The 27,691-nt window shown below is 43.9% G+C and overlaps 3 protein-coding genes across 3 annotated transcripts; 2 read left to right on the forward strand and 1 right to left on the reverse strand.

Moving 5' to 3' along the window:
- Positions 1 to 2,035: 2,035 nt before the first annotated feature.
- LOC106146047 (uncharacterized) lies at positions 2,036 to 8,962 on the reverse strand. Its single transcript, XM_021283093.2, has 7 exons — positions 8,742 to 8,962; positions 7,008 to 7,214; positions 6,382 to 6,434; positions 3,991 to 4,072; positions 3,472 to 3,628; positions 3,125 to 3,167; positions 2,036 to 2,228 (listed from the first exon to the last, which is right to left on the reverse strand). The coding sequence occupies exons 1-7, from the start codon at positions 8,866 to 8,868 to the stop codon at positions 2,193 to 2,195; spliced, it is 705 nt and encodes a 234-aa protein (XP_021138768.2). The 5' UTR covers positions 8,869 to 8,962; the 3' UTR covers positions 2,036 to 2,192.
- Positions 8,963 to 11,042: 2,080 nt separating this feature from the next.
- On the forward strand, positions 11,043 to 17,991 carry LOC102098088 (alcohol dehydrogenase 1-like). The gene is given in 6 exon segments (XM_065062365.1): positions 11,043 to 11,168; positions 13,125 to 13,218; positions 14,306 to 14,566; positions 15,041 to 15,176; positions 16,276 to 16,414; positions 17,614 to 17,991. Coding segments are annotated over 5 exon segments (660 nt in total). The 5' UTR covers positions 11,043 to 11,168; positions 13,125 to 13,128; the 3' UTR covers positions 17,648 to 17,991.
- A 1,530-nt stretch (positions 17,992 to 19,521) lies between these two features.
- LOC102098269 (alcohol dehydrogenase 1-like) lies at positions 19,522 to 24,810 on the forward strand. The gene is made up of 9 exons (XM_065062362.1): positions 19,522 to 19,852; positions 20,588 to 20,689; positions 20,893 to 21,034; positions 21,337 to 21,424; positions 22,381 to 22,600; positions 22,716 to 22,976; positions 23,290 to 23,425; positions 23,976 to 24,114; positions 24,584 to 24,810. The coding sequence occupies exons 1-9, from the start codon at positions 19,835 to 19,837 to the stop codon at positions 24,606 to 24,608; spliced, it is 1,131 nt and encodes a 376-aa protein (XP_064918434.1). The 5' UTR covers positions 19,522 to 19,834; the 3' UTR covers positions 24,609 to 24,810.
- Positions 24,811 to 27,691: the final 2,881 nt, after the last annotated feature.

The raw sequence follows: 27,691 nt of genomic DNA on the forward strand, positions 1-27,691 counted from the left end.
TCCTACCTCTGCAGCAATGGACAGCTGTTTGAAAGCGGTCAAGTGACCAGGAATCTGTATGATGGCATTTGTGAGAAATTACGGATGTGTGGCTTTCATGTTCATTTAATTGTAGTGAGGGACCTCTAGGCATCCTGCATCTGGCATTTGGTTTTCAGTATTTTTAATCTATCGTGGTGCAGGGAATATGTGTTAGGTATTTTTTGCTGTTGTTTAATATAAAACTGGTGCACGGTGGGTTGGGTAAGACAGTTCAAACCTGATTAAATTGTTTAGTCCAGGTGTTTGATGTGACTTTTTTATCTCTGGAAGATGCTGTTAGTGTGTTTCTCCTACCTTCCTTCCATCATCAGATAGAAACAATGTGTTTCTTTACTCACCTACTGTGAATAAGTTATACAGTAGAGTTGATAATACTCAATGTTATTCTAGTGCTTTTTATTCTTAACTGCTTGCTAAAATTGTTTTAAATGCTGTACAGCTACCTGAGTTCAAGTCCAGGGTGTTTTTCTGAAAGCTCTGAAAACGTACTCATATTTAGTTAAAATGATAAAGCATATAACTCATACTTATTTGTGTGTTCATTGAATAGTGCAAAGATTTTACGTATTTATTGAGTGGGCCAGATCTGCAGTGACAGGGTAACCTCTCTGAAGAGCAGTAAGTAAATACTTGCAGACAAATATTGGTTTTCAACCTGGGCACTTCACAAAGCATTTAGAAATACTTGGCATGGCTGCGTGCCTGTTTAAATTGGTGTGCTATCCAAACCTTCTCAGTAACGGCAGACTGATCCTAAAGACTGCAGACTCCCAGCTGTTGGGGGTAGGGACAAGTGATAGTTCAGAGATGTGGCATCTAATTTCATTACAGGACATTACAAGCTGCCTCACCAGAGTAGTCTTAAGAGTTTTTCCAGCTCTGCTGCACCCTGACGTGGCTGTAAAATCTGCCTCAGCTCCTCCTGCTAGAGAATCCAGATCACAGACGAAACAGACAGGTAGGACAAAGTAAGGAGTCAGAGGACATGCACAGCTTAAGTTTAGGATGAAAACCTGATGGGGCAACAGCAGAGCTGGGTCTTGGGATACTCCTTTCTGCAGCGGGAAGTGGGAACAGAGCTGGTAGTTATTATTGTAGGCGTGATTTGAAGACAGGGCTTTTGGAAAGAGTACACTGAGCTCTGCTCTGAGCTAAACTCCCCTTAACACTGTGCTAACAGGATTTTTCTCCTTCCCCCTCAAACAGCCAGAAGTTTTGAATGAGCCTGTCTGCACTGAATAGTCTTGCTCTGGAAAATAAAAGGAAGTAGGGTTGGTTTATCACCTTCCTTTGGTTTTGTGAGAATAAATTGACAGAGGTATGTTTAAAACAGATAAACCCCAATTCTTCTACTTTCACAGTTCACTTGTAAGGCCTGAAAAAGGGCCAGATGCGTCTCTGTCATTGTTGGCCTCTTTCAATGGCTTGCGGTTTGCATGGTGGTTTAATGTTCGTTTGGTGGTGTGCTGTCCATGTCCTGTCTCCCCCCAGCATTGGATACTACAATTTGTGGTGCTTCTCTGCTAATAATGAGAGCTATGGAAGCAAATTGTAGCTTGCTGCAAGGCAGACATCTGCAGTCACTTTGCAAGCCAGATTTTGAAAATCCAAGGTCTTTTTTTCTCCCAGTGCCTCGGGCTTGACGTGCATCTCTGCAGACTGTGTGTGTGTGTGCCCCTCTTTTTACCCCAGTGTATCTGTGACCACACAGTCAAGTCTGTACACAGGAGTTCTTTGTGCAGGCCTGGCTGAGTCTCACACAAAGATGAATCTGATGCCAAAAAGTGTTGCCTCTGTCCTTTTTTTCATTTAGCTCACTTCTCGTCTACCTGCACAGCATGGTTTGGTTGAATCACTTGAGGACTAAATATATAAGAAGCATTAAATTATTTTAATGGAGAGTCTGAACAGATATCTTTATCTAAGTGCTAAGATTACATATTTCTCTATGTGAAGGGGACTGGGAGATGACTCAGTGGCTCTGAACAGGGGGCTCCAGTGAAAGGGGGTTTGTGTTGTCTGGGGTGGCTGTGGCACAGGTGAGACTTCGGCAGACGGTGAAGCAGCATGGTCTCTTGTTTCCATATCGCTTTCTCAGTTGCAGTTCTTCCCTGGGAGCTGTGGGGCTGCTAGCGCTAGACCTCTGTTTCTCAATGTTGAGAGCAAAAGACACTGTTTCTCCTTTGCTGGAAAACATTTTGAAAAAGAAAGCTGTATATTATCAGGCTAGACTTAGCGTTATGTTAGACTGGTTTTGCAGCTGAGAGTATGGAAGCGCATCGACTCTAGCAAGGAAGCCTCCCTGGACACCGCTTTGAAAAGCAGAGATTGTTGCTTTGGAGGCTGCTTCTTTTTCCTTCTTGTTCTTATGTAGGATTACTTTTCACCCACGCTTCCTGTAGAGTTATAAACAATAGTAAATGCTGGTAGCATTAGAGCTGGCATGACTGGCTTTGTTAAAATGATAAAGTGCTCTGGGACTGGCTTTTGTTTCCTGTGTGCCTCAGAAGGGACACAAAGAGGTGACAGTGGTGTTTCTTGGGAGTACCAGTTGGTGTCTTGCCCTGACTGGGTAGAGGATGCAAAAGTGGTAGCTGAAAAAATCTGAGAAAGCCTGATTTAGCAGGCAAAGAGTGAGGGACATAGATTAGGTGAGAGCAGATCCCAGAGTTCATCGGCAGATGGAGTTTCAGCTTGTGTATAACTTACAAGAGCTGATTTTCCTGAAGAGATGAAATCAGTACCTCTTGCTGCTATGTAGGTTCTTTCTAGCAAGAGGCAGATGCAGTTGTACACATGTCCCTCACCTTGCTGTATTTCTGAGGAGAAGGTTTATATTAATGTCATACCGAGAGAAACCAATGGAGTGGCTGCAAGAATAGAGTGTCTTGGGTATCTAACTTTTAGACAACTTATTATAAATTCAGAGTTCAGATGTAGTTTGTCATATTGTCACTGAATTCTGTGATTCTAATTTGGGTCCTGCTGCAAAGATAAAAGTTAGAGCTTCTGAATATTCGCATTCCCTGTGCTGTTTGGTGACTACCATGGTGTTTTAACATTTACAATGTCCATTACTCACAGTTCTTGTGTTTTGACTTGCCACTGATTCTCGCGCCGAAGACCTGAGTGAAAAAGAAAGAATTTCTATCTGTACAACTAGTATAAACTGTGTGCTGCAATATACAGGACAGCGCCCCCTTTTCTCAAAGGTTTCAAGTGCTCCTAAAACTTTGTGATGTTCCTATAATAACTACATTTGTATCAAAGAGTGTGAAGTTGTTTGTAGTGAGGAACATTTTTTAATTAAGGCTGTACGTGATAAACTTCAATTACAAAGTTGCATTTTTCACCGGAGGAGAAACCAGAACTTTGTGATTATGAGGTTTAGCTTATCCCTAATCCTAGCAACATCACTGCAGATTTTACCTGGACTGACTCCTTATCCCTTCTGGACTTCTCTGAAGAGGAGATAAAGGCTTTTGCAGACTCGGGCTCCTCATGGTCTCTGCTGTACCTTCCTTAGAATTCAGCATGCCTTCGTCAGTTGGTTCTGAATATATCAGCCTGAATATGTCATCTTTCTCTGAAATGTGAAGATAGCAGAAATTTTATTAAAGTTCCTGCTTGCTGATCTGGATGTTTAGGGGTGAATTCGGGAGCTCCTTTATCTCAAAGGGCTTAAGGGCATAAGAGAGACATGTTCCGTTGGCTTTCTGCCTTCCCCCAGCAGCCCAGAGCTCTAGTGCGCTGAGGTCTGAGTGACTAATTTCTGTGTGCTGTCACCTCACGGATCAGCATGGCCACAGCTGGGCCAAGCACACTTCACTGCATCCTGTTCCTTTCCCCTCAGCAACCCCACTCAGTTCAGGTCTATGAGAATTTCAGGGCTTTACACAAATGTACAAGAGTGTGTGCTTTTCAGAAACAGATGCAGATGTTTGTTACCTTTTTCACTTGCAGTTGCGAACCATTTTTGGATCTTGGTAAGCGAATCTGTCTGCAAAATTTTGCTGAGTTTTCCCAGCACCTGGAAGATGTATATGATAGTTACCATGAAGGAAGAGAAGCTGATTGGTGACAGTTTACACATTTGTTTTAGTTTAGCTCTGGCTGCATGAGTGCGCAGTTTTCCAGCTGTGCATATTGCCCAGCCTAAGATGTCCCATCTGTTTTGCCACAGTGTGAGCTAAGGATGCCAGTCTGCAAAAGCTGATGATGAGTGAGTGCTGTGTACACAGCACTTGAGAGATGCAGGAAGGAAATCCTAAGCAGCGGTTACTGTACATAAAGCCCCTCATGTGTGACATATGGTATTTGCAGGCTGTTTTTTGGAGAACAAGTTCCAGCCTGTGTGCCAGCTGCATTGCTCCCCCACTGATGGCCAATAGCAGCTCCCAGTTAGATGGAAGGAACTCAAGAGGAAATGCTAAATTCACAAGTCAGTAGATTCCAAACTGGGGCAGCAGTGGGAGGAAAATTTGACTACTAAAGTCCCACACCATCCTCAAGAGCACTAAAAACGTGTAACATTGTAGGAAGCCGTATACTGTAGCACTCATGTCTTACTTTTCTTTCCCGATCCAGGTAGCTCTGGTCAGAATTCACGTTCTGGATGTGAGGACTGTAATGCAGGTTGATGAATGGACACAAAGACTGGATGTGAGGTGTGATGTGCATTCTCTGTCTTATTTGTGGATTGTGCAGAGGCTTGGAATTGTTTTTTCAAAAGCTTTTGCAAAGTAGAAAACAATGTGTAAAGGAATGGCTGGACTCCATTCAAGCAGCAGCTAAAGGCGGTGTAAAGTATATGACTGTCATTTCAGTGGTGCCCAATGACAGGATGAAGGGCAACAGGCATGGACTGAAGCACAGGAGGTTCTGTCTGAATATGTGGAGAAACTTCTTTACTTTGAGGTGCCAGAGCCCTGGACCAGGCTGCCCAGAGAGGTTGTGGAGTCTCTGGAGACATTCAAACCCACCTGGACACATTCCTGTGTGACCTGCTCTGGTGACCCTGCTTTAGCAGGTGGGTGGGACTGGATGATCTTCCAGCCCCAACCATTGTATGATTTATTCTGTGCTTACATTAGTCCCCAGCAAGGTATGCAGCAGAAACACATCTAAAACTGTTATTCTGTTGAAAATAACCACCTATAGGTTAATTTTTACAGCTTCTAATATGCAGTCACTGATAATAATAACAGATATCCATGGCATAATATGTAATATTGAATGAGAATGAAAGCTAGGTAGCTACTAATGGAAATCAGATGAGGAAGGGATTAAATCTGGGCCTCTATGGTCTGTTTGCTTTTCCATTATGGGTTTGTGGTGTGCTGCTGAGCCATGACTCTTCAGTTCTGTGTGCAGTCTATTAAAAGCCCAGGAATCAAAATGTGATTGGCAGAAGGTTCCGTTTGTAAGTACAGAGAAAGTGCAAAAGGCAGCTAACAGCTCTTAAGAAACAGCAGTTTCGTGAGTGTGGCTATATGGCAGTATCTGTCTGCTGTGTAGTTATTTTGCAGTCAAACTACAGTAAATACAAAGAACTGTGTTCTGCGTGTATAAGGGAACAGTAAAAATAAAGCATGGTCTTTACTATACCCAGCTCAGGAACCAAAGAGCGACATTTAGACAGACCTCAGCTACCCAGTTGAAATAGAGAAGTTAGGAGAGAGTCCTCATTTTCAGCATCTTTACTATAAAACTTCTTCATAGTGCCCTCTGCTGTCCGGTACCAGTGCAGCAATACGTGTGTTCTGGTTTTCTCAAGAGCATGCAGTGCAATACTATTTTAGCCCTCAGGTCTTGTATGGTTGCAATAGGGAAGAGAAGTAGCTAGACAGCCTGCAGCTTGAGAGCTATTGCAGAAAGAATCCTCTGCTGGAATTCATGAACACAGCTGCAAAATTGGGTCTAAACCCCAGTGTGCTGCTAGTACAAAAGAGTGTCACCTAAAGTAAAGCCTTTGGCAGTAACTAATCTAAAGAATCTTTGTGTTACGAGGCAGGAGACTTCTGTGCTTGTTTGTTGTATATTGTGACATTTTTCCTGAGCAGTTTGAAACAAAGTGATTTTATTTTTCCTGTTTTCATTGGGTTGGATTGTTTTTCTTGCTAACAAATCACAATGACATTAGAGAGCTGCAAGTGATACAGTTACAGTTTAATTATCACCCTACTTGACACCATCTCCCTTCCAAGCTCTCCTGTCCTACACAGGGGATCCTCACGTTCCTCTTTTTGGTTCTGCGCTGTCCTTTGCAGCCTGAAACTGTCAATTCAGGTGAAGTGCGAGAGCGTCAAACTAAAGAGCTGTGCCTTTTTTTCCCCTTACCTTTTCAAATGAAGGGGTATTTTGAGTCATTTCAGGAACATGCGCACGGCCTTCTGGAAATCAAGAGGCAGAGTGTTTTCTCAGGTAGAAAAAAAAAGGCCATAAGATGTACCTTATGTTATATCAGGGTGGGGGGCATATTTAATTACAAAAATGCACAAGCTGTATTTTAGGTATCTCTAAGGGGGTGTATTTCTTTTGTTTGTTTGTTTTTACTACCTCACATAGTACAATAATTCAATTATTTGCCTAAGAAATCTGAAGAAAATACTAGAAAGAGTATTTCATAGATATACGCTTATAGTGCTGTGTAACCACTACTGAGGAATATTTTTAATGGATGTAATAATTGCTGATAATTGTGAAATTATTAGATGTCTAGTAAGGATATAATCTCTAAAAGCTATAAAGATGCAAGGGTAATTAGTAAGGAGAAATCTTGTAAGATGTGGTGACTAACACATACAGAAGGGAATAAATACTTGTATTTTAAATATATGTTCATTGCCCTGTGTTCCCTTTACCCGGGATGACACAGTGCCCTGGCTGAGACCCAGCTGCACCTTCAGCAGCTTGGGTTCCTCCTCTTCTGCTGTATCATAGGGCAGTTTGGAGCCTGCACTCACGCGTCAGGGACTCTGGAGTGCGTAACTCCCTCCGCACAAAGCCCTCGAGCTTTGGGAGGCAGCGGTTGGCAGATGTGTTGCTTGTGGCGTTGCCAGTTAGCACATGTTCTTGATGAGCTTCTTGCTTGGGGACGCCTGTGTCAACAGCAGATGGGTCTGCTCTTGAAAAGCTGGTTCTTACGAAACAGATCAGAGCATTGTTTATTCCTGTGCAAAAAACAAAGGATACAGTCTTTACTGCGATAAACACAGATAGTACATTTTGCAAGTCATAATACAGGGCGTATGGAATGGTGTGTAAATAGTGAATAAACTTGGCATACTTGAATAGATGGCAGAGGGCTGTGAGCAGTCTGTGACAGAGGATGGTGTGATCAACCACGACCTGAACAGTGATGATGTTCTGGATAAAATCTGGAGAGCGGCCAGGTAAAGTGAAGCGCACTCATTTAGCAATGCCAATCAGGAGATAAGTATCATTCTTCTGCCTCTCTTAAAAAACATGTGGTTTTCAATAAGAGTCACAGCATTTAATGAAAAATTAGAATCCTCCTTCCTTAGCCAGGGTAAAAGAAATTTTATAAACAACCACCCTTTTTTAATCATTAATGTAAGTCAGATTGGATCGAACATTATCAAGAGGCAGTGCTATTAAACAGCTGATGAGGTTTTTCAGAACCTTGATTCTTTTTAGTATCTGATGTAAGAAAAATATTAAGCAGAAAGTAATTATAGCTAAACATTATGTTGCTGAGAGTTCAAAGATATCCACCAAATTAATCTGGCTAAGCTGTGTAAGACTTTGGTCTTTGCTGTTTGTGGTCAGCTTGGCTTTTTTACCAGGTTCTACATAAAGAGAAGGATACAAACACAAATACGTACTGTATTTTGTATGTGTTGTACATTTTTACTTTAGGGACATTATATATATATATATATATGCACACATAGACACACAGAATTGTGTATGTTGTATGCTGGGTGGTCAGTCTAAAAGGAAGAGTCCTGCTTTGTTCCTTCACAGGCATCCCTTCTGAGAGGCAAGCAATTCAGTTTTATTCAGAACTGATTTGGTCCTGCATCACCCTTCATCCCTTATGACAAAAGTTATATCACCAATTCATCAACTACCAATCCCAACCCTGATGCAATATCTACTTATTCTAACAGTCCCCAAAGAACTTGGTAGAGATATTTTTCCTTGCGTGACCCTTCTGTGCTTTGTGCAGTGTAAATCTGTCCATGTTTCAACAGTTTTCTTTCAGCTGCTGCCAGAAAGATGTCTTTGTGCAAACATTCAGAAACAGAAGCCCATCCCTAGCAGTACTGTTCCTTCTGCTGATGCAGATGGCACGCTGATTTTGGCTGTATTCCTTTCAGGGGTAGGCAGAGTAATCACAGCGAGATGTAGCACACAGCACGGTGGTTTTAAACCACCAGGTTACTCTTATTAAATGCTGCATTGTGTGATATGTTGCTTCTGGAAAGGTACAAGAGTTATTTTGGTGAAAGTGAAATAGAGAAAATCATAGTGACAACCTGTCTTCGGTGTTTACAGTACAGTTGTGAGCACAGAAGAGGAAGAAATTATTTTAGCTTGAAAGAAACTATTTTAGCTTAAAATAAATCCCAAACAGTTGTCTTGGTGAAACAGTTTCAGTTCACTCGCATTTCTCTTTGTGCTTGCCGGGGCAGTTGTCCAGGCCAAGCGTGTGGCCCCTCAACAGTTCTCACCTCTGATGTGACGGACCATCTTAGGATGGGGGTTGTTCCTGGAGTCGTAGTACATTTCTGCCGAGCAGCCGGACTGAGAGTGCTGCTGGTCCTCCCACATGTTGTGCTTCAACTGAGGTTCGTACATTGACTTGAAATGGGTATCTGTGTGTAACCTGTCTTACTCTCTTGTGGCGTGTCTTTCTGCAGAGCAGGTTGGCTCTTCTGCTGATTGCCCGAGGCCAAACGCTGGAGGTGAAGTAAAGAACATGAACTCACATAGAATGAAAGGTAGCAGAAACTTCCAGTTACTGTTTTTCCTGTTATTTTATCTCTTCCACGTACAGTTTGGAGAGGCTCTAAGCACAAGAGAGTGGAAGCACGTTACCTGCTGCTCCATTCCTAAGTAGTTACCTTGGGCAACTAATGCTGCTCATGGGCACTTCCCAGCTGTTTTTATTTCCGTTTCTGCTCTGGAGCTCAGCCGCTCATTGTGGTGCATATCTGAGACCTTTTAGTGGTAACAGAGTATATCAAAGCAGGGAGAGTGAATTGCCTTCTGACTTGTGACAAGAAGTGCAGGGACAAGTGATGATGGCAAAAGAGACATCCAGGCCTTTTTAATGTTTGTCTTTACTAAGGGCTGTGTATGCAGAGAGGCAGTCCCATGTCTCCTAATATTTGGTATCTGTTATAGATTTTGGTTTAGATTGAATAATAAACTAGTAGCTAATATTACCATTAACTTAGTGGGTTTTTGTTGGCTTGGTTTGGTGTTTTTTTATTTGTTTTGGTTGGTTGGTTTTGTTCTTCCTTTCTTACAGCAGCTGTCGCTAATGTTCACAGTGTTCTGTGCCTCTGGCACTTGCTTAGGATACTCAGTACCATAATGTCTAAGACTGGGAACAAACCTCCTAAGAATGGCGATTTATTGAAGGCACCTTGCACATTTCACGCAGAGGATTTAGCTGATCTGTTTCTTGATTATCCAGAATTAAGTACATCAAACTAAGAAATTCACCTGTATGAGTTGCTGGCTGTAAGAGCCTGGATGGGCTGAGAATGGAGTAAGCATTTGTAGCATATTAGATAGCCTATGTGGAGAAAAGAGGGCTGGGGAAGGACAGGACATCTTTGGAAACAACCCTTAATGTTCGGCAGGGTTATATTTTTATTCCATAACTATGCCTGACCAGGGGAAGAGCTCAAGTGAACTGACAGATTTCGCAATGTGCACAGAAAGTCAACAGACACGATGAGGCTTGCCCATCTGAAAACAAAAAGTATAAATTCCAGAGTTGAAGGCCTTGTGTTAAGAACAGCCTCTGCCCTGGCAAACCAGCCAAGGCAAGGGCAGTGCGTGTTGTCCGTGAATTATCACATTTCAGTGCACGAGGAGGCAGAGTGGAAGCTACAGGTCATAGAAATGGTTTGTAGCTTATGGCAACCTCATCCTTTTTTTTTTTCCAATTTAAAATACCTGTATCTCCTGATATCAGAAGTAAAAATACACGTCTTCTGATTTTGGTTGTAGTGGATTGATTGAATAATTGAAATAATGAAAATGGCTATTTTGTGTAACATCCTGATTGCATTTGTGTTTCTCAGCCAACTTTTATAACTAGCTTTTCTAAAGCCCTATGATTTTTTTAAGTGTATAGTACATACCATAAAATATTCTCTCCGTATGCTTAAGATTAAATGCATACTCAAAATAAGTTTATAAAGTAACTTGTAGGAACAGCAAATACTTTATTGTTTTTCTGGGGCTTCTGATTTTCTGCATAATCCTACTTATGTTTTTATGGTGCTTACCTATAAATGACTAACTATACCTAACAAGTTTTTAACAATGACGTTCATGTGGGAGGGTGCTCTTCTTTACTAAATTGTTTAGTGGATTTTCTTTGTTAATTTAAACTGCTTTATGAAATGTACTTATAGAATCTCACTAAGTTATTTAGCAGCCTCAAAGAATTATATACAGTCATTGCTGCTACTCTACGTTTTGGGGATGTTAGGGGTGCTACTTTACCAAAATAGCAACTTTCAACATTGTTAATAGTTAAATCAGTAAAGTTAAATGCAGCGATACCACAAACAATTGGACATTTGGCAGGTATTACCAGCCAGCACTGTCATTTTTATATTGTAGATAAAATCACACCAAAAATGTTGTTATTACAGTATTCAAAATACTTAAAGACTTACGAACGATGTGTACGGCAGTTACCTAGAGTAGTCTTATATCTGACCGTGCTAACGGGCTCTCGAGAAGAAATGTAACTTGTGGTGTTTCTTGTTTTTTTCCCCCGTTCTCAGTCGGTACCCGGAGAGCGCGTAAGCGTTGGTGTGACGGACAGCGAGGTCTCGCTACCTGAGGAGCTGTAGGTGATCTCCTTCTGGGCAGGAGGCCGGGCTGGCAGCACCTTTTTGCTGGTTGCACAGGTAACGCTCTCCCTGTTGTAGGGACCCACGTCTTTCTGGGGTTTGGGGTCTGTAGCCAAGCGAGGGTGGCCCAGCTGGTCTGCACTGGTGATGCAGGGAGGCTCTAGAACCTCTAGAACCGCTCCTGTTGATACGGCCGAGCTGCACGTCGCCATGGCAGCCGCATCTTTCCCCTGTCGTTAGCACAGGGAAGAGCTCGTGTGCCTCCAGTTCATCCTTTATGTTTTTTGCACTCCTCTTGAACGTGAGAAGAATACTCTGATTCCTGTAGAGAATTAATATTTGTATGTGGACACAGGAAAAGAAAAAAAAGGCTGTTCATAGGACTATAAAATCACTTGACCTTGGGGTGTTGTGTTCAAGAAAATTCATACTTTTTGACAAGATTTTAGGGATGATTTTTTTCTAGACTACAAGTGCTACATAGTTTCAACAGCTAAAATTGTCATCATCAAGTAGGGTTCATGGGGTTAAATGAGTAAGAGTCAAAATGCATTTTTGGGCAGGTACCAGTTAGGATCTTAAATGTAGCCACGCAATTGCTGTTTGAATTTAGTAACAGGCAGAAACTCTAGAAATCTACATTGTGATGTGGCCACTGGTTATTGCTAGAGATGGATCCAGTGGTGCTTCACCCACAAAAGTAAGATTCCTGCTGTACTGAGGTTGCAACACCTTTCAGGTCTCCTTAGAAATCCTCCAAGCTTATAAGTGTTATTACATAGACTCAGTCACTAAATCAGAAGATATTTTGGGCGTCTCAGTTTCACAAGCTCTTAATTCCTTACCACTGCTCATAGTCCAGAAAGCCCAGCTATCAGTGATGACTTTTCTGTGAGCGTGCACTAGAATCAGTACTTTTGGTCCCACCATAACAGCTCCTTAGCTTGTGGTCTCCAGGCCAAACTAGTTCAGGACGTTGTACCTGCAAGTCACTGCTACCCATTTAGTTTTTTGTTGGTTTTGCAAGCCATCTTGGGAATAAAGAGGAGGATAAAAGCTTTGACTCTGAGGTCAATACATTGATTTTCTTGTCATGATTTTAAGGCCTTTTGCAGAAAAATGGGCAGCCTCTCTTTTTGTACTCACTAGAAGTGGGAATATATGACATTGTCCAGAAGAAGCTGGAGAAAAGCAAAAAGTAGAAGTGTGGGGTGGTTTTTTGGTACATGGAGGGGAAAAAGAGGAGTGTGACTGGTGTGACTGTCATTACGACAAAACTTACAGGTTAAGATGCTGTTGAACCTTTTCAAGAAGAAGAGGCAGCTGACAGCAGAAGCTCTAAGAAAGGGTCCATGCAGCTGTGAGCCTCTGATCCTGCTGCCCAAAATGGGCTCTTACCATTTGCTTTGCTTTAAGGCCCATGCAGAGAAGAGGCCGTTATCACGAAGGCACAGAGGTAGCATGAAGTGTGGGCTGACTCTGAGTTGTCACACACCACCACGAAGCGTCAGGCCTCCTGGGGCATGTGTTAAGATGTGTATTTTGTTTCTAAAAGCACTTTTATCACTTCTTTTTAAACAAAGCCAACAAGGTTGGCCTGAAATGGTGGATCTGGTTCCTCGTGAATCCTCTGTGTCTATGGACAGGGCAAGAGCACAAGAGAGCCAGAGTTAACAGAAAATACCTGCATTTTTGCTACGTGTAAGAGACATCAGGGCATTGTTGGAAGGAGGAATTCAAGAAATTCAAAGAATTTGAAAGGGACTGCAAGGTAGAAGTCTTTAATATTGCTGTTTAATTAATTTTTGAGTAAACTCTGACAACGAAATGGCTTCCTGGGGACCATGACTGTCTGCCTACAGGACAGAGTGCACGGTGCAAACCTTGTTTTTCCCGTTAAGAAAGAGATCTTGAAGGTGGCGTTTCTAAAATTCTTAGTGCTTGAGGATAAGATTGGAGAAACTTGAAGAGTTTCAGCATTTCTTTGATTTAAATAGAACTTTTTCTTGCTAGGGATATGTTGTGGATCCAGCATGCAGCTCATGAGGTAACCATGCGGAAGATCAGAGGTTTGCTGCACTGTTCGTGGTATTGGTTCGTGTTACTGGTGTATAATGAAACAATATATTTTGTCAGCTCAGTACTGTTAGCAACGCACAGGAGAAATTGCTTGTTACTTCCATCAGATAAAATCCACATGGTTAGAGGCACGGTGTCCACGTGTGAGCTTGGCCAACACGGTTTATCTGAGGTTCCTCTGCCTTAGATGTGCCACAAAGATTATGGAGTTCAGAAGGCTTTTAAGCACATGTTGTAGGTGCTGTATCGCGAGCAGTCATAGCTTATCGGCAGCATTAGCATAAATCAATACATTTATGAAATGAGTTTCCCTATGAACTTTGAGATGACTTGGCAAGTGAAATATCTGTTTGTCTGTTACTCTGTACTGTCAGGAAGCAGCAAGAGAGATTAATTCTGGCCAAAAAAAGGCAACAATATGTTGTTATGCTCTAAAAACTTGTATTACACTGGGTGATGCAATGTTTGGAGGCTGTCTTGGGCACAGCTATCACAAAATGAAGTTTTTGATTCTAGAAGAAGTCAGGGGGGGATCAGCAGAACTGCTGCCTTGCATTTCTGGAGGGCAGACTGGAGATACTTAGAAGACTTCAATTCAAAATTCACTAAAAATACTTATTACCATCTAGTAAGTTTTCTCTCATAGCCTTATCACCCCAAGAAAATAAATGTTACAACAGAGCTGATTTGTTTTATTGTATCTTAAGGCTAGGAATACATGGAGACCTATAAATGGAACACTCATCATTTGTAGCAATACATGAATGTGGCTTTTAGATCTGGCACTGTCTCCACTGGGATGACAGTATGGATCTTAACACCACTGGAATAGAAAGCATCATAAAAAAAAATGTGTCTCTAAACCTGAAGCTGAGACATGTAATGAAAACCCGGTCTCACAAACGTATTTTTGGGACCATTTACCTTAGTCACATGTAGGATTATAACAGTAGGGCTGGCTACTACACTAGTACAGTGTGCATGAGCAAATTCCTTCTCAGCAGGTAATCTCTCAATTACACAAACTGGCTTAAGTGAAAACATGTTGATAATAAGAAACTGCATTGTACTTTACCTAGACTAACAGTATGCCATGTTTCTATGGTTTATTATAGATGGAACCAGGCTCCACCTGTGCTGTTTTTGGTGTCGGAGGAGTTGGCCTCTCTGTTGTCATGGGCTGCAAGGCAGCTGGAGCTTCTCGCATCATTGCCATTGATATCAACAACGAGAAGCTGGCCAAGGCCAAGGAGCTGGGAGCCACCGACTGCATCAATCCTCAGGACTTCAACAAGCCTGTTCACAAAGTGTTAATTGAAATGACTGGCTATGGTGTGGACTACTCATTTGAGGTTGTCAGCCTTATCGAAACCATGGTATACAACAAAAGATGTGGCCAAATGAGGGGTGAGCTTGTTAGTTCTCTCTTTGCTGACCCACTGAGCACCAAGGGTGAGCAGCTGAGAACTCGGCAAAACGTCAAGCTGACTTCAAACCAGCTATCTGCCGCTGAGATGCAACGATAGGAGCATGCTCAACAATTTAGGAAAGGCAATGCACTCCCCTGGCCTAACCAGGGTGGCTAAATTTCACATAGCCCACTATCTCCTTTCCAACAGTGGCTTATCTTTAATGACTAAGACAAAATGGGGCAGCGGAACAACGCTAGGACGTAGCTAACCCGGGACAGCAGAGACAGCGTGAGTGGATACAATGGAAATTGTTTGAAGGGGTTTCAGTTACAAAAAATGAATTACAAGCTGAGCCCTGAGAGGAGAAGGAATTCAAACTTTGGTACCCCAGGGACAAATGTTGCATGACTCTGGGGTGTCCCTGTGTTTCCAACACAGACTGCAGCTCTGGCCTCTTGCCAAAACAACTACAGACTCAGTGTGATGGTGGGAGTGCCCCCCGCGGGATGAATGATCACTCTGGACCCCAGGCTCATCTTCATGGGCCGCACCTGGACAGGGTCCATCTTTGGAGGTAAGGACTTGGAAAGACGTGATTTAACTGGTTTGGGAAACCTGTAAATCATCTTGAATGAAATGGGATATATCTAAATTCATTGCTTAGCTTGTCCTATTGCAAGTAATATTAATAGCACAAGGGGGAATTAATTGTGGGACTTGTTAGTTAAGGGCAAGAAAAGGAGAAAGAAAGAAAGAGAGGAAGGGGGGCAAAGAAGGAGGAGAGAAGAAGAGCAGAGAAAGGAAGAGATAAAAAGACAAAAAAATCGAGAAAAAGAGGGGGGGGAAGGGGAGAAAGAAAATAAGAGGGGAAAATTAGAAAAAAAGGGAGTGAGAAAGAGAAAAAGGTAAAAGAGAGAAGGGAAGGGGGGAGAAGAAGAAAAATAGAGAAGAGAAAAAGCAAAGGAGAAAAAGCAAAGGAGAAAGATAAAAGGACAAAGGGAGAAAAAGATAAAACGAGGAAAAGATTAGGAGGATGAGGGAACAGGAGAGAGGAAGGGAGAGAAAGAGACCAAGAACAAATAGGAGATTGAGAGGGATAGAAATAAAGAGAGGAAGAAAAAGAGCAGTAGAGATGGAGAGTCAGGACCCTAAAGGACACCAGGGGTCAGACCCACTGGATTTCCACAGAGGTCAGCGCCCAGCTCAGCCCCTTGCCGGCTGCCATCCACCCCAGTTCTGTCTCTCTTCTGAGCTCTCCCAGGCAGGTGCCACACTCAGCAAGCCCAGGCTTACTCAAAACAGAGCTCAAGGCCACAGAATACTGACATCCTACAACAGGTTTTATCACTCACAACCAGTCCCTCTAATGTATTCAATAGATACCTGAATGAAACAGCAGAAACAAATCAGGTTTGTGGAGCGGCATCCTGCTATTTGAGGCATCTTTATCTAGTACCACTTGTAAGAAAAAAGCATTTACTGTGTTTGCCCAGTGTAAAATAGCTGCTCTTTGTCCCTTGTTTCCTGCGGGCACTCTGTGTTACAAAGGTAAAGACAATTCATTGTGGTATACTGCTGTACAAAGTTTATTTAAAAATTTAAGCTGCCATGAGTTTTATCTATTTTCACAAGCATTTAATGTTTCGTCATCCATTGTCTGTGGGTTTTTTTAAGCTGGAAGAGTAAAGATGCAGTCCCCAAACTGGTTGCTGACTACATGAAGAAAAAGTTTGTTCTGGATCCATTAATAACCCACAAGCTTCCTTTCAATAAAATCAACGAAGCATTTGATCTGCTAAGGACAGGGAAGAGGTAAACATTGTTAAATTGTAAAGGTTCTATTTAAATAACCTAAAAGAGCTGTTTGGTAACAGGGAGTAAGTCCCTGCCCACCAGCCACTGGAAAAGAGCACACAGCCAAGGGAGCCTGGCAATGCTAAGCTGTAGAGTGCCAGGCATTAGCTACATCGCATCCCAACAACCACTTTAAGAGGAGCAGCAGGAACACAGAAATAGCCTCTGTTTACTGGAAGGGCGGCTCACCATTCCTCTCCTGACTTAAAGAACAGAGGCCGAGTGCAATTAGGCCTCAAGACACTGGGCGGTTTACCTTGAACTTCAGAGCTTTTCAAAAATTAAAGCACTTGGTGTATATATACAGCTAGTAGTTGCAGACTCGGAATTTAGCTCTCATGCATGCCTCAGACTGTTTTCATAGGGTGTTGAAATCAGAAATACTGTTTGCCAGAGACATTTGAGAAGATTAACGATGTGAATAATTGAAATAGATTTGTATATCTTAGTACATGTGGGGACTACCCTTTCTGAAGGTTTTAGCTGTTTATAACTTAGACAGTCTGGAGAAGTACATTAATATTTTCTTTCCATTGTCATTTGCTAGCAGTTATTTTAGGTGCTACTTGCTCTAAATACAAAAAGCATGTAACAGAAGAATTTAGCCCCTGAGATTTGTTCTCAGATCCTAAATTTGCAGCACACATTCATTTTTTGACTGTCCTTATTACAGGCATGCTGTAAATGTTGGTTTTAAATTTTAGTGTGACAAACAGAGAAGCGGTGAGGACAGCCACCAGCTGTGCTAAAATACTGACAGTCAACCTGAACACAAAGGCCTCTTGCAGTTGATCATTTTTACTAAGTGAAACACTTCAGTGTTTCAGCACAGACTAAGCTTTACTGTTCCGAGCTTACCCTCAGCGCCAGTTGTAACTGGAAAGCTGTGTCTAAGCACTCCTCCAAGGACTTCCTGGACTATATTTGGTGATTAATTGACAGCAGCCCTGGGAATCTTGAGTGAAGGCTTTGCAGTCCTGCATGGATTTTGTTCTCTGCATCTGCATCATTTTGCTGCGAGCTTGGGCTAGACAGGGGCAGGGAGGGAGTGCTCTGATTGACAGCTACAGCCTAGATTTTCACATCAAACAGCAGTATTTGCTGATGTTAGCATAGGGGCTTTTTTACACTCACTAACTTGTCATTTTATATTGCAGTATTCGCAGTGTCCTGGTGTTACCGGATTCCTAATTGTTAAGCAGCAGATGGCTTATCAGCAGTTCAAACTTAATTATCCTCCAATACAACTGATATGAAATACAAACCAAGACATTTTCAAAAGGTCTGTCACCACCACCACCCTTGAATAAAAGGATCAGACTCCAAGCACAGTGTTTATAAATTAAATAATCTTTTCCCTCTTACTTCTTACTCCTGATTCTTGCTTTAAATACTCTGTATTACGCTGCAATTTTCTTTTAGTAGACAGTTATGAATTACAAGACTTGCTGCTATCACAAGTGTTATGAAAGGTTTGGATTGTTTTTGTATGGCTTTTAAGATGCAATCTTTTAATAAAATGAAAACAAAGGAAACTGTTTCTTTGAGCCTTCATTACAATGAGAGCTCAACAGTTTTGTGCATGCAGGTCGCACAGAAAACCTCTAGGTCAGACCTATACATCCATCCGGAATGATCTGAGCATTCCATTACCTGATAGACAAGGAAATTACTGCAGAGATTAAAATTTAAGGTCACCATGTGTCTGAATTTTCAGTAAATGATATTCAAGTAAAGCATAGACTTCAGTGCTGGAGAAGACTTCACCACTGAACATCTTACCAACTTAACACTTCCAAGCATTTCATAGAAAACAGATGTGTTGTGATTTGTTTTTTCTTTCACTCTGTATCTCTCTCTTGGGGATGTTTTAGTCATTTGTCAGTACGGGTTTAGATCTTTTGCCAGTTTACACAAGGCCATCTGATGCTTGGGAAGCAATATGAATAAATATGAACAAACATCAAGAAGGGTTAGTTGCTCCCATTAAAGAAAGGGAAGGTTTGGTAACCTTTAAGTGTGAATACAGAGTAAATGGGAAGAAACAGGCAACTCCTAACAGTTTGCACAAAGTCAAACATAAAGCATCTTACTGCTTTCTGCACTGGTAATGTGGAAACAGGAGCAGAGGCTCTTTCTATCTCAGCAAACATGGGCAACATTGACTTATCTTTTGCAAGTACTAATCAGAGCTGGCAGGCTCTCACGTGTGTGGGAACTGGGTAGAAGAGGCTGGCAAATAAGGGGACCGTGTGCTACTGAAGACTTGTTTGTGTCAACAGGAAGAGACATTGAGCAGCCCAGCTATGTTAATGATTCAACGAGACGTTTACCAAGAGATTAGACTTAAACATAAAAGATCCTTAAACACGTGTGTGTATAATCAAATCAGTGTGCAAAGCAATTAAGCCCCTAACTTCACTCATTTGCCTCTGGGGGGTTACCTTTGCAGACACAGCTCAAGATTTCTCCTGGACCATAAAATAATTGAAGTGCAGCCCGTTTGAAGACTTCTGATCTCTTTCAAGGCAGGTTGTGTGTGAACTGGATCACTACTCAAAACTGAGGGGGTTTGATTCCACTTTATTGATCTCACCTGTGCTAGCATGGATTCAGCAGAAACAAGAACATAATAATTTGTCCATCCTCAGAGTATTCTAACCAAATGTTTTTGGTGGAGACCAAGCTAGTTTATTGTAGCTGCTAAGGTACATTTATCTCCTGACATAAACAGAAGCCAAAGAAGGCCTGTTTAAAACGCACTTTTGAAGACAGAAAGGAGTACAGAGCGGTAGAGTATCCTTCATATACCAGATAAATTTTTTTTGCCAAGGCATTCACTGTTATCTGAAGGGTGGAGAATTTAACAACAGTCTTCCGACTTTCACTCCTTTCTCAGTTACTTGGGTTGAACCACTGCCAGGTGAAATGCTAAACCTTGACAACAAGGACACCCGAGCAGTGCCCTGAACCTCCTCCCTCCACATGTGCTCAGCCAGATTTCTCTCTTGTTTTGCTGCCTGTCAGGCAGGGAGGGCAGGGCAGAGCACGGCCCGAGGGCAGAGCCACCAATAAAAGCCTCCCTGGAGGAATTCTGCCCACTCCAGTGCAGAGCAGCTGCCACCCATTGCCATCTCCCTGCTGCCACCAGCTCCTGCACTCAACACTCCCTGCGCTTCTCTGCGTCCTGCATCAGACACGGATTAACCACAGCCCTCTGGTGACTGTCCCACACCAGGACTCCCCACGCTCCCTGCGGCTGCCCAGGAAGGCTCCTGTTCCACAGCCAGGACATTTCGCAACACGGGGCTTTGGCCAGACGGCAGCTACCCTCCAGCCTGCTGCACACACAGCAACAGCTGTGCTAACAGAGACCTCATGGCCACTTCGGGAAAAGTAAGGACAACTCATCTCCCTTCTTCGTTCCTCAGGGGGCCTGTTCTTGGGGAAATACTCTGCAAATGGCTCAGCCTGTGCACCTCTACTGCACACCCTCTTTCCTCTATCATTACTCCACTAACCCCTCCAAACTCCTCCAGTCACACAACCTTCTGCTTTCATACAACCGCACATGTCGGTACCTGCCTTAGGCAGTGCCTTCCTCTCCCGTTCTGCCCAGCAGCTCAGGAGTGGAAACGCTGGATCGTTCCATCCTGAAAAACACCCTCCTGCTCAGCCCCGCTGTGTGTTCCCACACTGGCAGGCAAACGCAGCTCTTCAGAGGTGCAGTCTTGCTCCGCTCCACTCCACTCCTGCATTCAACTGTTTCCTTGCCAAAACCACTTTCTAGCTGAAAGCTGAATTTTCTGCTATCAAACCAGCTCTGGGGTTTGGGACATGCCACACACAAATCACCCCTTTGGCAAGGGAAAAAATCATCCAGCTTCCAGACAGACAGGGACCATTCCATAAGGGTCTTAGAGACCCTCAGTCCTTTATCTTACCAGACCAACAGCAAAGCTCCTAACAGGCATTTCCCTGGCACTAAAAGTGCTGTCCCTCTTGCCGGAAGATCCAGCAGCACATGCATTGCTGTCAAATCTATGCAGTATACTTGAGACTCTTCCCTTCAGGGATAATCTCCACGTCACCTACCAAAGTCAGCAGCACAACCCTCTCTGTTGCTTCCAGGTCATCAGATGCAGAGCTGCTGTTGCCTGGGCTGCAGGCAAACCCCTCTCTGTTGAGGAGGTGGAGGTTGCACCTCCAAAGGCAGGTGAAGTTCGTATCAAGGTAAAAATGCATTCCTTTTTTTTTTCTATCTTGTCAGAATTGCTCTTCCTGTGGTTATTATACCTTGAAAATACCCATCAGGGGTCTGTGTCCACCCATAAGCCTTAATATTCCAGACTAGAACTGTGAAAAATCCTTCCACAAAACGCATTAAAGATGCCGGAGCGTTTCTAGAGCTCAACTGCTCTTTCTTCTCCAAACAGATTGTAGCCACTGGCATCTGTCGCACAGATGACCACGTTGTCAAAGGCTGCATTGCTAATGTGGAATTTCCAGTTATCCCAGGCCACGAAGGAGCTGGGATTGTGGAAAGCATTGGAGAAGGAGTGACCTCTGTGAAACCAGGTAAAACACACACACACCCAGGAGTCAGCTCTTAAAGCACATGATGTTGCCCAGAGTTCAGACATTCAACCACCCTGCTCCTGCATCAGTGGCTCAAAACCTGAGTGCACACTGGTTGCACTGGGCTGCCTCATGCACATTCCGGCTCTATTCCCCATGCACACGAGCGCTTCCTCAGGACAGAGAGAGCAGAGGGTTCCTGGTAGGATGCTGCCATGGGAAAGCTCCACAGAGGCTCCAGCAGGCAGCACCCCTGAGCCTGCTGAGCAAGCAGCACCTAACAGGGATCTGCTTTGTTGCAGGAGACAAAGTCATCCCCCTCGGTATTCCTAATTGTGGGGAATGCACCTTCTGCCTGAACCCCGAAGCCAACTACTGCGTGAAGTTCCAGTGAGTCTGCTTCTCCCTCCCCTCTACTCAAATGGGGTCAGCTGTCTCTCAACCAGTCTGACACCTCCATGCATGTTTTACTTGAGAAAAACAAATAATGACACAAAACTGGTAGGAGTGGCTGACACGCCAGAAGGCTGTGCTGCCATCCAGAGAGACCTGGAGACTTGGGTGGGGAAAGATTTAATGAAACATAACAAGGGCAAGTGTCATGTGTTGCATCTGGGCAGTGACAACCCCAGGTTCCAGTATAGGTTGGGGAATGACCTGTTGGAGAGCAGTGTAGGGGAAAGGGACCTGGGAGTCCTGGTGGACAGCAGGATGACCATGAGCCAGCACTGGGCACTTGTGTCCGGGAAGGCCAATGGTACCTGGGGTGTATTAGTCAGTAGGTCAGAGAGGTTCTCCTGCCCCTCTGCCCTGGTAAGACCACACGTGGAATATTGTGTCCAGTTGTGGCCCCTCAGTTCCAGAAGAACAGGGAACTGCTGGAGAGAGTCCAGCGAAGAGCAAGAAAGATGACGAAGGGAGTGGAGCATCTCCCGTGTGAGGAAAGGCTGAGGGAGCCTGAGCTTGGAGAAGAGACTGAGGGGTGACCTCATTAATGGTTATAAATATGTAAAGTGTGACTGTCAGGAGGATGGAGCCAGGCTCTTCTCAGTGACAACCAATGGTAAGACAAGGGCTAATGGATACAATGCGGAACACAAGAGGTTCCACTTAAATATAAGAAGAAACTTCTTCTCAGTGAGGGTGACGTAATACTGGAACAGGCTGCCCAGGGTGTTGTGGAGTCTCCTTCTCTGGAATTATTCAAAACTCACCTGGACACCTTCCTGTGTAACCTCATCTGGGTGTCCCTGTTCCACCAGAAGGATTGAACTACATCATCTTTTGAGGTCCCTTCCAATCCCTGACATTCTTTGATGCTGTGAAATCCATGTGCCTCCCAACAGCTTCTCAGAACCACAGAACCTGATGCCTGACAAGACCAGCCGGTTCACTTGCAAAGGGAAACAGATCCACCACTTCGTGTGGATCAGCACCTTTGCAGAATACACCGTGACACCCGAGTACGCCGTTACCAAGATAGATTCTGCTGCACCCCTGGACAAGGTCTGCTTGCTCGGCTGTGGGTTTTCCACCGGCTACGGGGCTGCCATCAACACTGCCAAGGTTGGTATTCAGGCGTGTCGAGCATCAGCCCCATGGCTGCTCTCGCACCCTCCCCAGCCCTGTGTGACAAAACCTCCTGTTCACGCTGGAGACTCACAGGGCCCCTGTTGTGCAGGTAAAACCAGGCTCCACCTGTGCTGTCTTTGGCCTCGGAGGAGTTGGCCTCTCTGTTGTCATGGGCTGCAAGGTGGCTGGAGCTTCCCGCATCATTGCCATTGATATCAACAAGGACAAGTTTGCCAAGGCCAAGGAGATGGGAGCCACTGACTGCATCAATCCTCAGGACTTCAACAAGCCCATCCAGGAGGTGGTCACTGAGATGACCGGCCATGGCGTGGACTACTCCTTTGAGGCCATTGGGCATGTGAATACCATGGTAGGTGGCATTTCAGCACGTGTCCTCTCTCCCATGTCATTCATGGGCTCCCGCCAGGGCAAAGTTCAGCCCTGCAGGCACTTTCCTGCCCACTGCCTGCACTACGGGACACCCCTTTGCTCAGGAAGGCCGCCTGTGGGCTTTGGGAGAAAATGATGTATGAGTCTTAAAATAGATACTGAGCTCTGCACGTCTGCTGTGCCAGGGAGTCAGTGTGTTCAGATTACAAGGAGGGGCAGACAGTCACACAGAAAGAAAGCTTTTCTGACAAACTCATCAGCGTGTTCTCTAATTAATTTGCCTGTCCCATTAGATTGCTGCCCTGGCCTCCTGCAATATGAACACTGGTGTCTTCGTGATGGTTGGGGTAGCACCTTCTGATGCAGTGATTTCTGTTGATCCTCTGCTTCTGCTGACGGGCCGTACATGGAAGGGGAGTGTACTCGGAGGTAGGAAACTCAAGACAACATTTTAGATATTTCAGTCTTTTCCCTTCACGGTAATTTCCAATTCACAGTATCACTGAATGGTTTGGTTTGGAAGGGACCTTTGAAGGTCATCTAGTCAAACCTCTCTGCTGTGCACAAGGACATCTTTCACTAGAGCAGGTTACTCAAAGCCTTGTCCAACCTGACCTTGAATACTTCCACTGATGGCACATCCACAACTCCTCTGGGCAACCTGCTCCAGTGTCTTACCACCTTTGTCATTAAAAACTCTTTTATCCACCAGTATCATCTAGTCTTTCACAGTTTAGCCCCATCCTCTTAAATTTGATGCATTACGAGAAACAGGTACCATGCATCACAAGAGCGCAGCCTCAGGTATATTTTACGGGTAGGCACAGCCTGGCAGATGGGACAAGCTCGTTTGTCAGCTCTAATATTCTGCTCAGAGGAGAGCTACTACACTGTTGGCACCAGAAAACTCTATGAACATTACATTATCAAAACAGCATTTCTCTGATTATTCATGGCGAGTGATTGCTCCTCTTTCTAGGTTTTAAGGCAAGAGATTGTATCCCCAAATTAGTTTCCAGCTATCTGGAGAAGAAATTCAACTCAGACTTGCTGATCACGCACACGCTGCCATTTGCTAAAGTGAACGAGGGATTTGAGCTGTTACGTGCAGGAAAAAGGTGAGATCCTGACCAGCACAAGTGAGGTACAGCACACGACACATCCACCCAAAATTCAAACTGCCCAACCCCTCTGGCAGGCAGAGCACGCAATGTTCCCTTCTCAGAAAGCATCCGAGACTTTTGAGTAACAGGGACGACCGTTTGTAAGCACAGGACAGGCAAAGGAGAATGAGGAGTAAGGGGCATCCTTGGCAACGACAGCATAAAAGCCAAAGGAAGGAGGAATGTATCTGACAGTGGCAGCACAAGACTTTGGGGAGGGACAAGGTGCCTTAGCTCCCGAGGGGTTCCATTCAGCAGGTTTGGAAGGCTGCCCCGTTGCTGCACGTCACATGCAGCAGAGTTAGGACGACGCTGGATGAGAAAGACGCAGCCGGTCCTCAGGCACACCTGCCTGCCCCGCTGCCTGCTCCTGAACACTCCCAGACACAGCACTTGTAACTCCCCCCTTCTTTTCCCTTTTCAGTATTCGCACTGTCCTGCTCTTTTGAAGGACACAACTGTGGGAGGCTGAGCAGAGGGACCAGCACAGCAGACCACCTCCCTCCTCACCCAGCACCTCACTTCGTGAATGCAAACGAAGAACTGGCCAACACTGGTGCCACTGCCAGCTCTCCCGTGCCCAGCCAAGACCCAGGAGGACGCCTCTCCCGAGAAAATGCTTTTAGCAATAAAGGCCTTCAGTCAAACTTGTCCCATGCAGTGCACTCCATCAACAGAGTCCCACGGGGCAGGAGGAGCTCTTCCTCATACCACAGGCCCTTCCATCACACCCCTGGTCCCAGCAGTGAACAACTGCCTCTGCACCCTCCACTACTGCTGCTTCCCACCGTTACCCACCTTACACACTTATGCCCACACGTCTCAGTCCCCATCTCAGCTGGGTGAATGCTGCAACTTCAACCATAGTACAGCAGGGAAATGACAGCTGCTGCTGTTCTCTGCTCTCACTCGCGGGTCCACAATATTATTTGCTGCATGATGTTATCCTCAGGTAAAAGCTGACGCTCCAGCCCTTTTCATATAAACATGAGGTTTTCTTATCAAATTATTTTGCCCTATTGTCTCCTAATTTTCACTTCTTGAATTCATGTTAGGTGTATTTTTAGGTCTTCTCACCTCCGTCTGGTGGATTTTCTCCTAATCTATTTTTATTCTTGATAACAACATCAGAGAAATTTACAGACTAGAATCAGGAAGAGAAATTTCAAGTGCATTTATGACCCATGACACATAAATATAGGTGCCAGAGGTACTATACATAGGCTTGCAGGCAGTAAAAAGCAAAAGCCCTCCTCACATGGCAGGAGTGCAATTCTATAGGAGCTCCCAGGATCAAACCAGTCTGGCAACTCAATTTATTCTATGCACAAAAGGAATGCAAGTATCTGATCCTTACAGGTCTCTTCCAGCTTGAGACGTTCTAGGATTCTATGACACCACGGATTCAAAATTAGGAAGTGCTGTAAAATTCCTATTCTCTATTTTATCACTTTTTTTTCCTTCAGCCATTCTCCTTCACTAGGGTAAATTATCAGTCTTGCTAACAAATGCAAAGCCATAGCTGCTAGGATATAATCTGGTTTGTTCTTCATAGTAGAAATGCAAAGATTGTCTCTGAAAACGGTGCCCAGTTACACTGAAGACAAAAGTTATAACGCTGAGGCATTAATAAGGCATGAATATCTGCCTTTGTCTTTTAACTACAAATTACTGAAGGGTTTCAAGTCCTGAAGGCAGGGGATGAGATAAGATTTGTACTTTGTCCTCATAAGTGCATTTCAGAGTCTATTCCACAAAGCGATTTCTGACAGGAATGCGGACACCAAGGGGCCACAGCACTGACTACGGAGACAAGCCCAAGACCTTGAGGCCTGTGTCCATCTGTACAAACATCTCAACCAACAGATCACTTATTAAATCTTACCTGACACATGAACACATAGAGCAAGTCAGGATACGAAATATCGTTGAATGCAGATATACACTATCTGTCATTAAAAAGCTACTCATTAAATCCATGCCTGCTGACAAACAAGTTTGATTTTATTTTCCCTCTATTAATCGGATAAGAAGAAAAGTCCTTCCCTAAGGTGCACACAAAGCCACACAGCAACAGGATCTCAGGATCAACTCCCCCCAACATCCACATCCATTCCAAATGTTTGGCAGAGATGCCAGCTCCCCATAGCACTTCACAACTGCGAGCAGGGAGCCAGCAGTTCTGAAATCTGTGTTGTCTTCACGTCAGTGTTGGGTTTGGGACTTTGACGGAGGAGAGCAACACATGGGCGTTTAAGGAAAAATAATACAACACATTTGAGAGACCTTTTCACAACCATTTTGTAGACTATAAGCTCACCAGCAGAGACTGGACATGTCCTAAGAGGCAGGGAATACCAGTACATGTAGCACTGTTCACGTTTATGTCCCTATGTGTGAGACGAAAACATAAGCCACATGTATTAATGTTATCTAGGAAGCAACTGAATGATTACATTATCCATCACAGTATTTGTAAAATTTGTTGTTGTAAACTTCAAACACTAGCAATCATACGGGAAATCAGCCATACAGCATTTGTCCTCTGGAATTGCTCTCCAACTCTTGCACCATGCAGAAAACTGAAGAGTGACCAAAACCAACTAAAAAAAGGCTCAAAAGCCGTGTAAAGTGGGTCTGTCTGAACAGATTAAAGAATATTTTTTTTTTCAGCTAAGCACTTAAACATCAGCCCACTTCCAAAGTGGAGTGAAGATTGCAAAGCACATGAAAGCAACTAATCCTGGAGAAGAACCACATCTTTGCACCACCAAATCCGGGGAGAGAACTGACAGGATAAGAGGCATGAAGGACATGTGAATCACCTGTAGGGATGGGTGGCCTAAGCAGGAGTCTGCACAGCGATGCCTTCCTGATCAATGAATGCTGCATTTGTTTTCTGATCAGGACTATGGGGTTTTTTTGCATCTTAATAGATGCTCACAGTTGAGGGTATGATAAATCTGGTGATTCTAGCTGGTTGCCAAATTACACACGACTATGTGCATCCAATATTTTAACACCACGTGAGACTGGCCACATATGCATTTAAGAAAGTGCAGCTCACACAAAATTGAATGGTTTGCATCGAAAGGCAATAAAGGACAGTAGCTAGCGCTATATTATTTGAAGCATATACAGAGCAGTAGATAAATTATCATGTAACATTTATACACATTCCATGGATGTGCTCTCCTTCTTGCAAATGCTGTTGTACTTTTCATAGATTTCCAGCACCAAGTCCCACATAGTATTACAGTACAACTGTGCAAAAACTTTTCCAGAGAACACAATTGCCACTGTGAGCAGGTCATTCTGCTAAACAGACCCTTCTTTTGCTGCTGAACATTGGACCCATAACACTATAATGCCTTTTGGCCTCTTTTGAGCAATTCTGATCCCAATCCGTAGCCCTCTGAACTTCTGAAAAGCCCTCAGCTCAAACAGCAATTACACAGCACATCATGAACACACAAAAAAGTTATCAAGGATTAACAAATTCCATATTGTCTGCCAAACTACAGTAACTTTT

The sequence above is a fragment of the Columba livia genome, chromosome 4 (genome assembly GCF_036013475.1).
Source record: "Columba livia isolate bColLiv1 breed racing homer chromosome 4, bColLiv1.pat.W.v2, whole genome shotgun sequence".
Taxonomy (NCBI): domain Eukaryota; kingdom Metazoa; phylum Chordata; class Aves; order Columbiformes; family Columbidae; genus Columba; species Columba livia.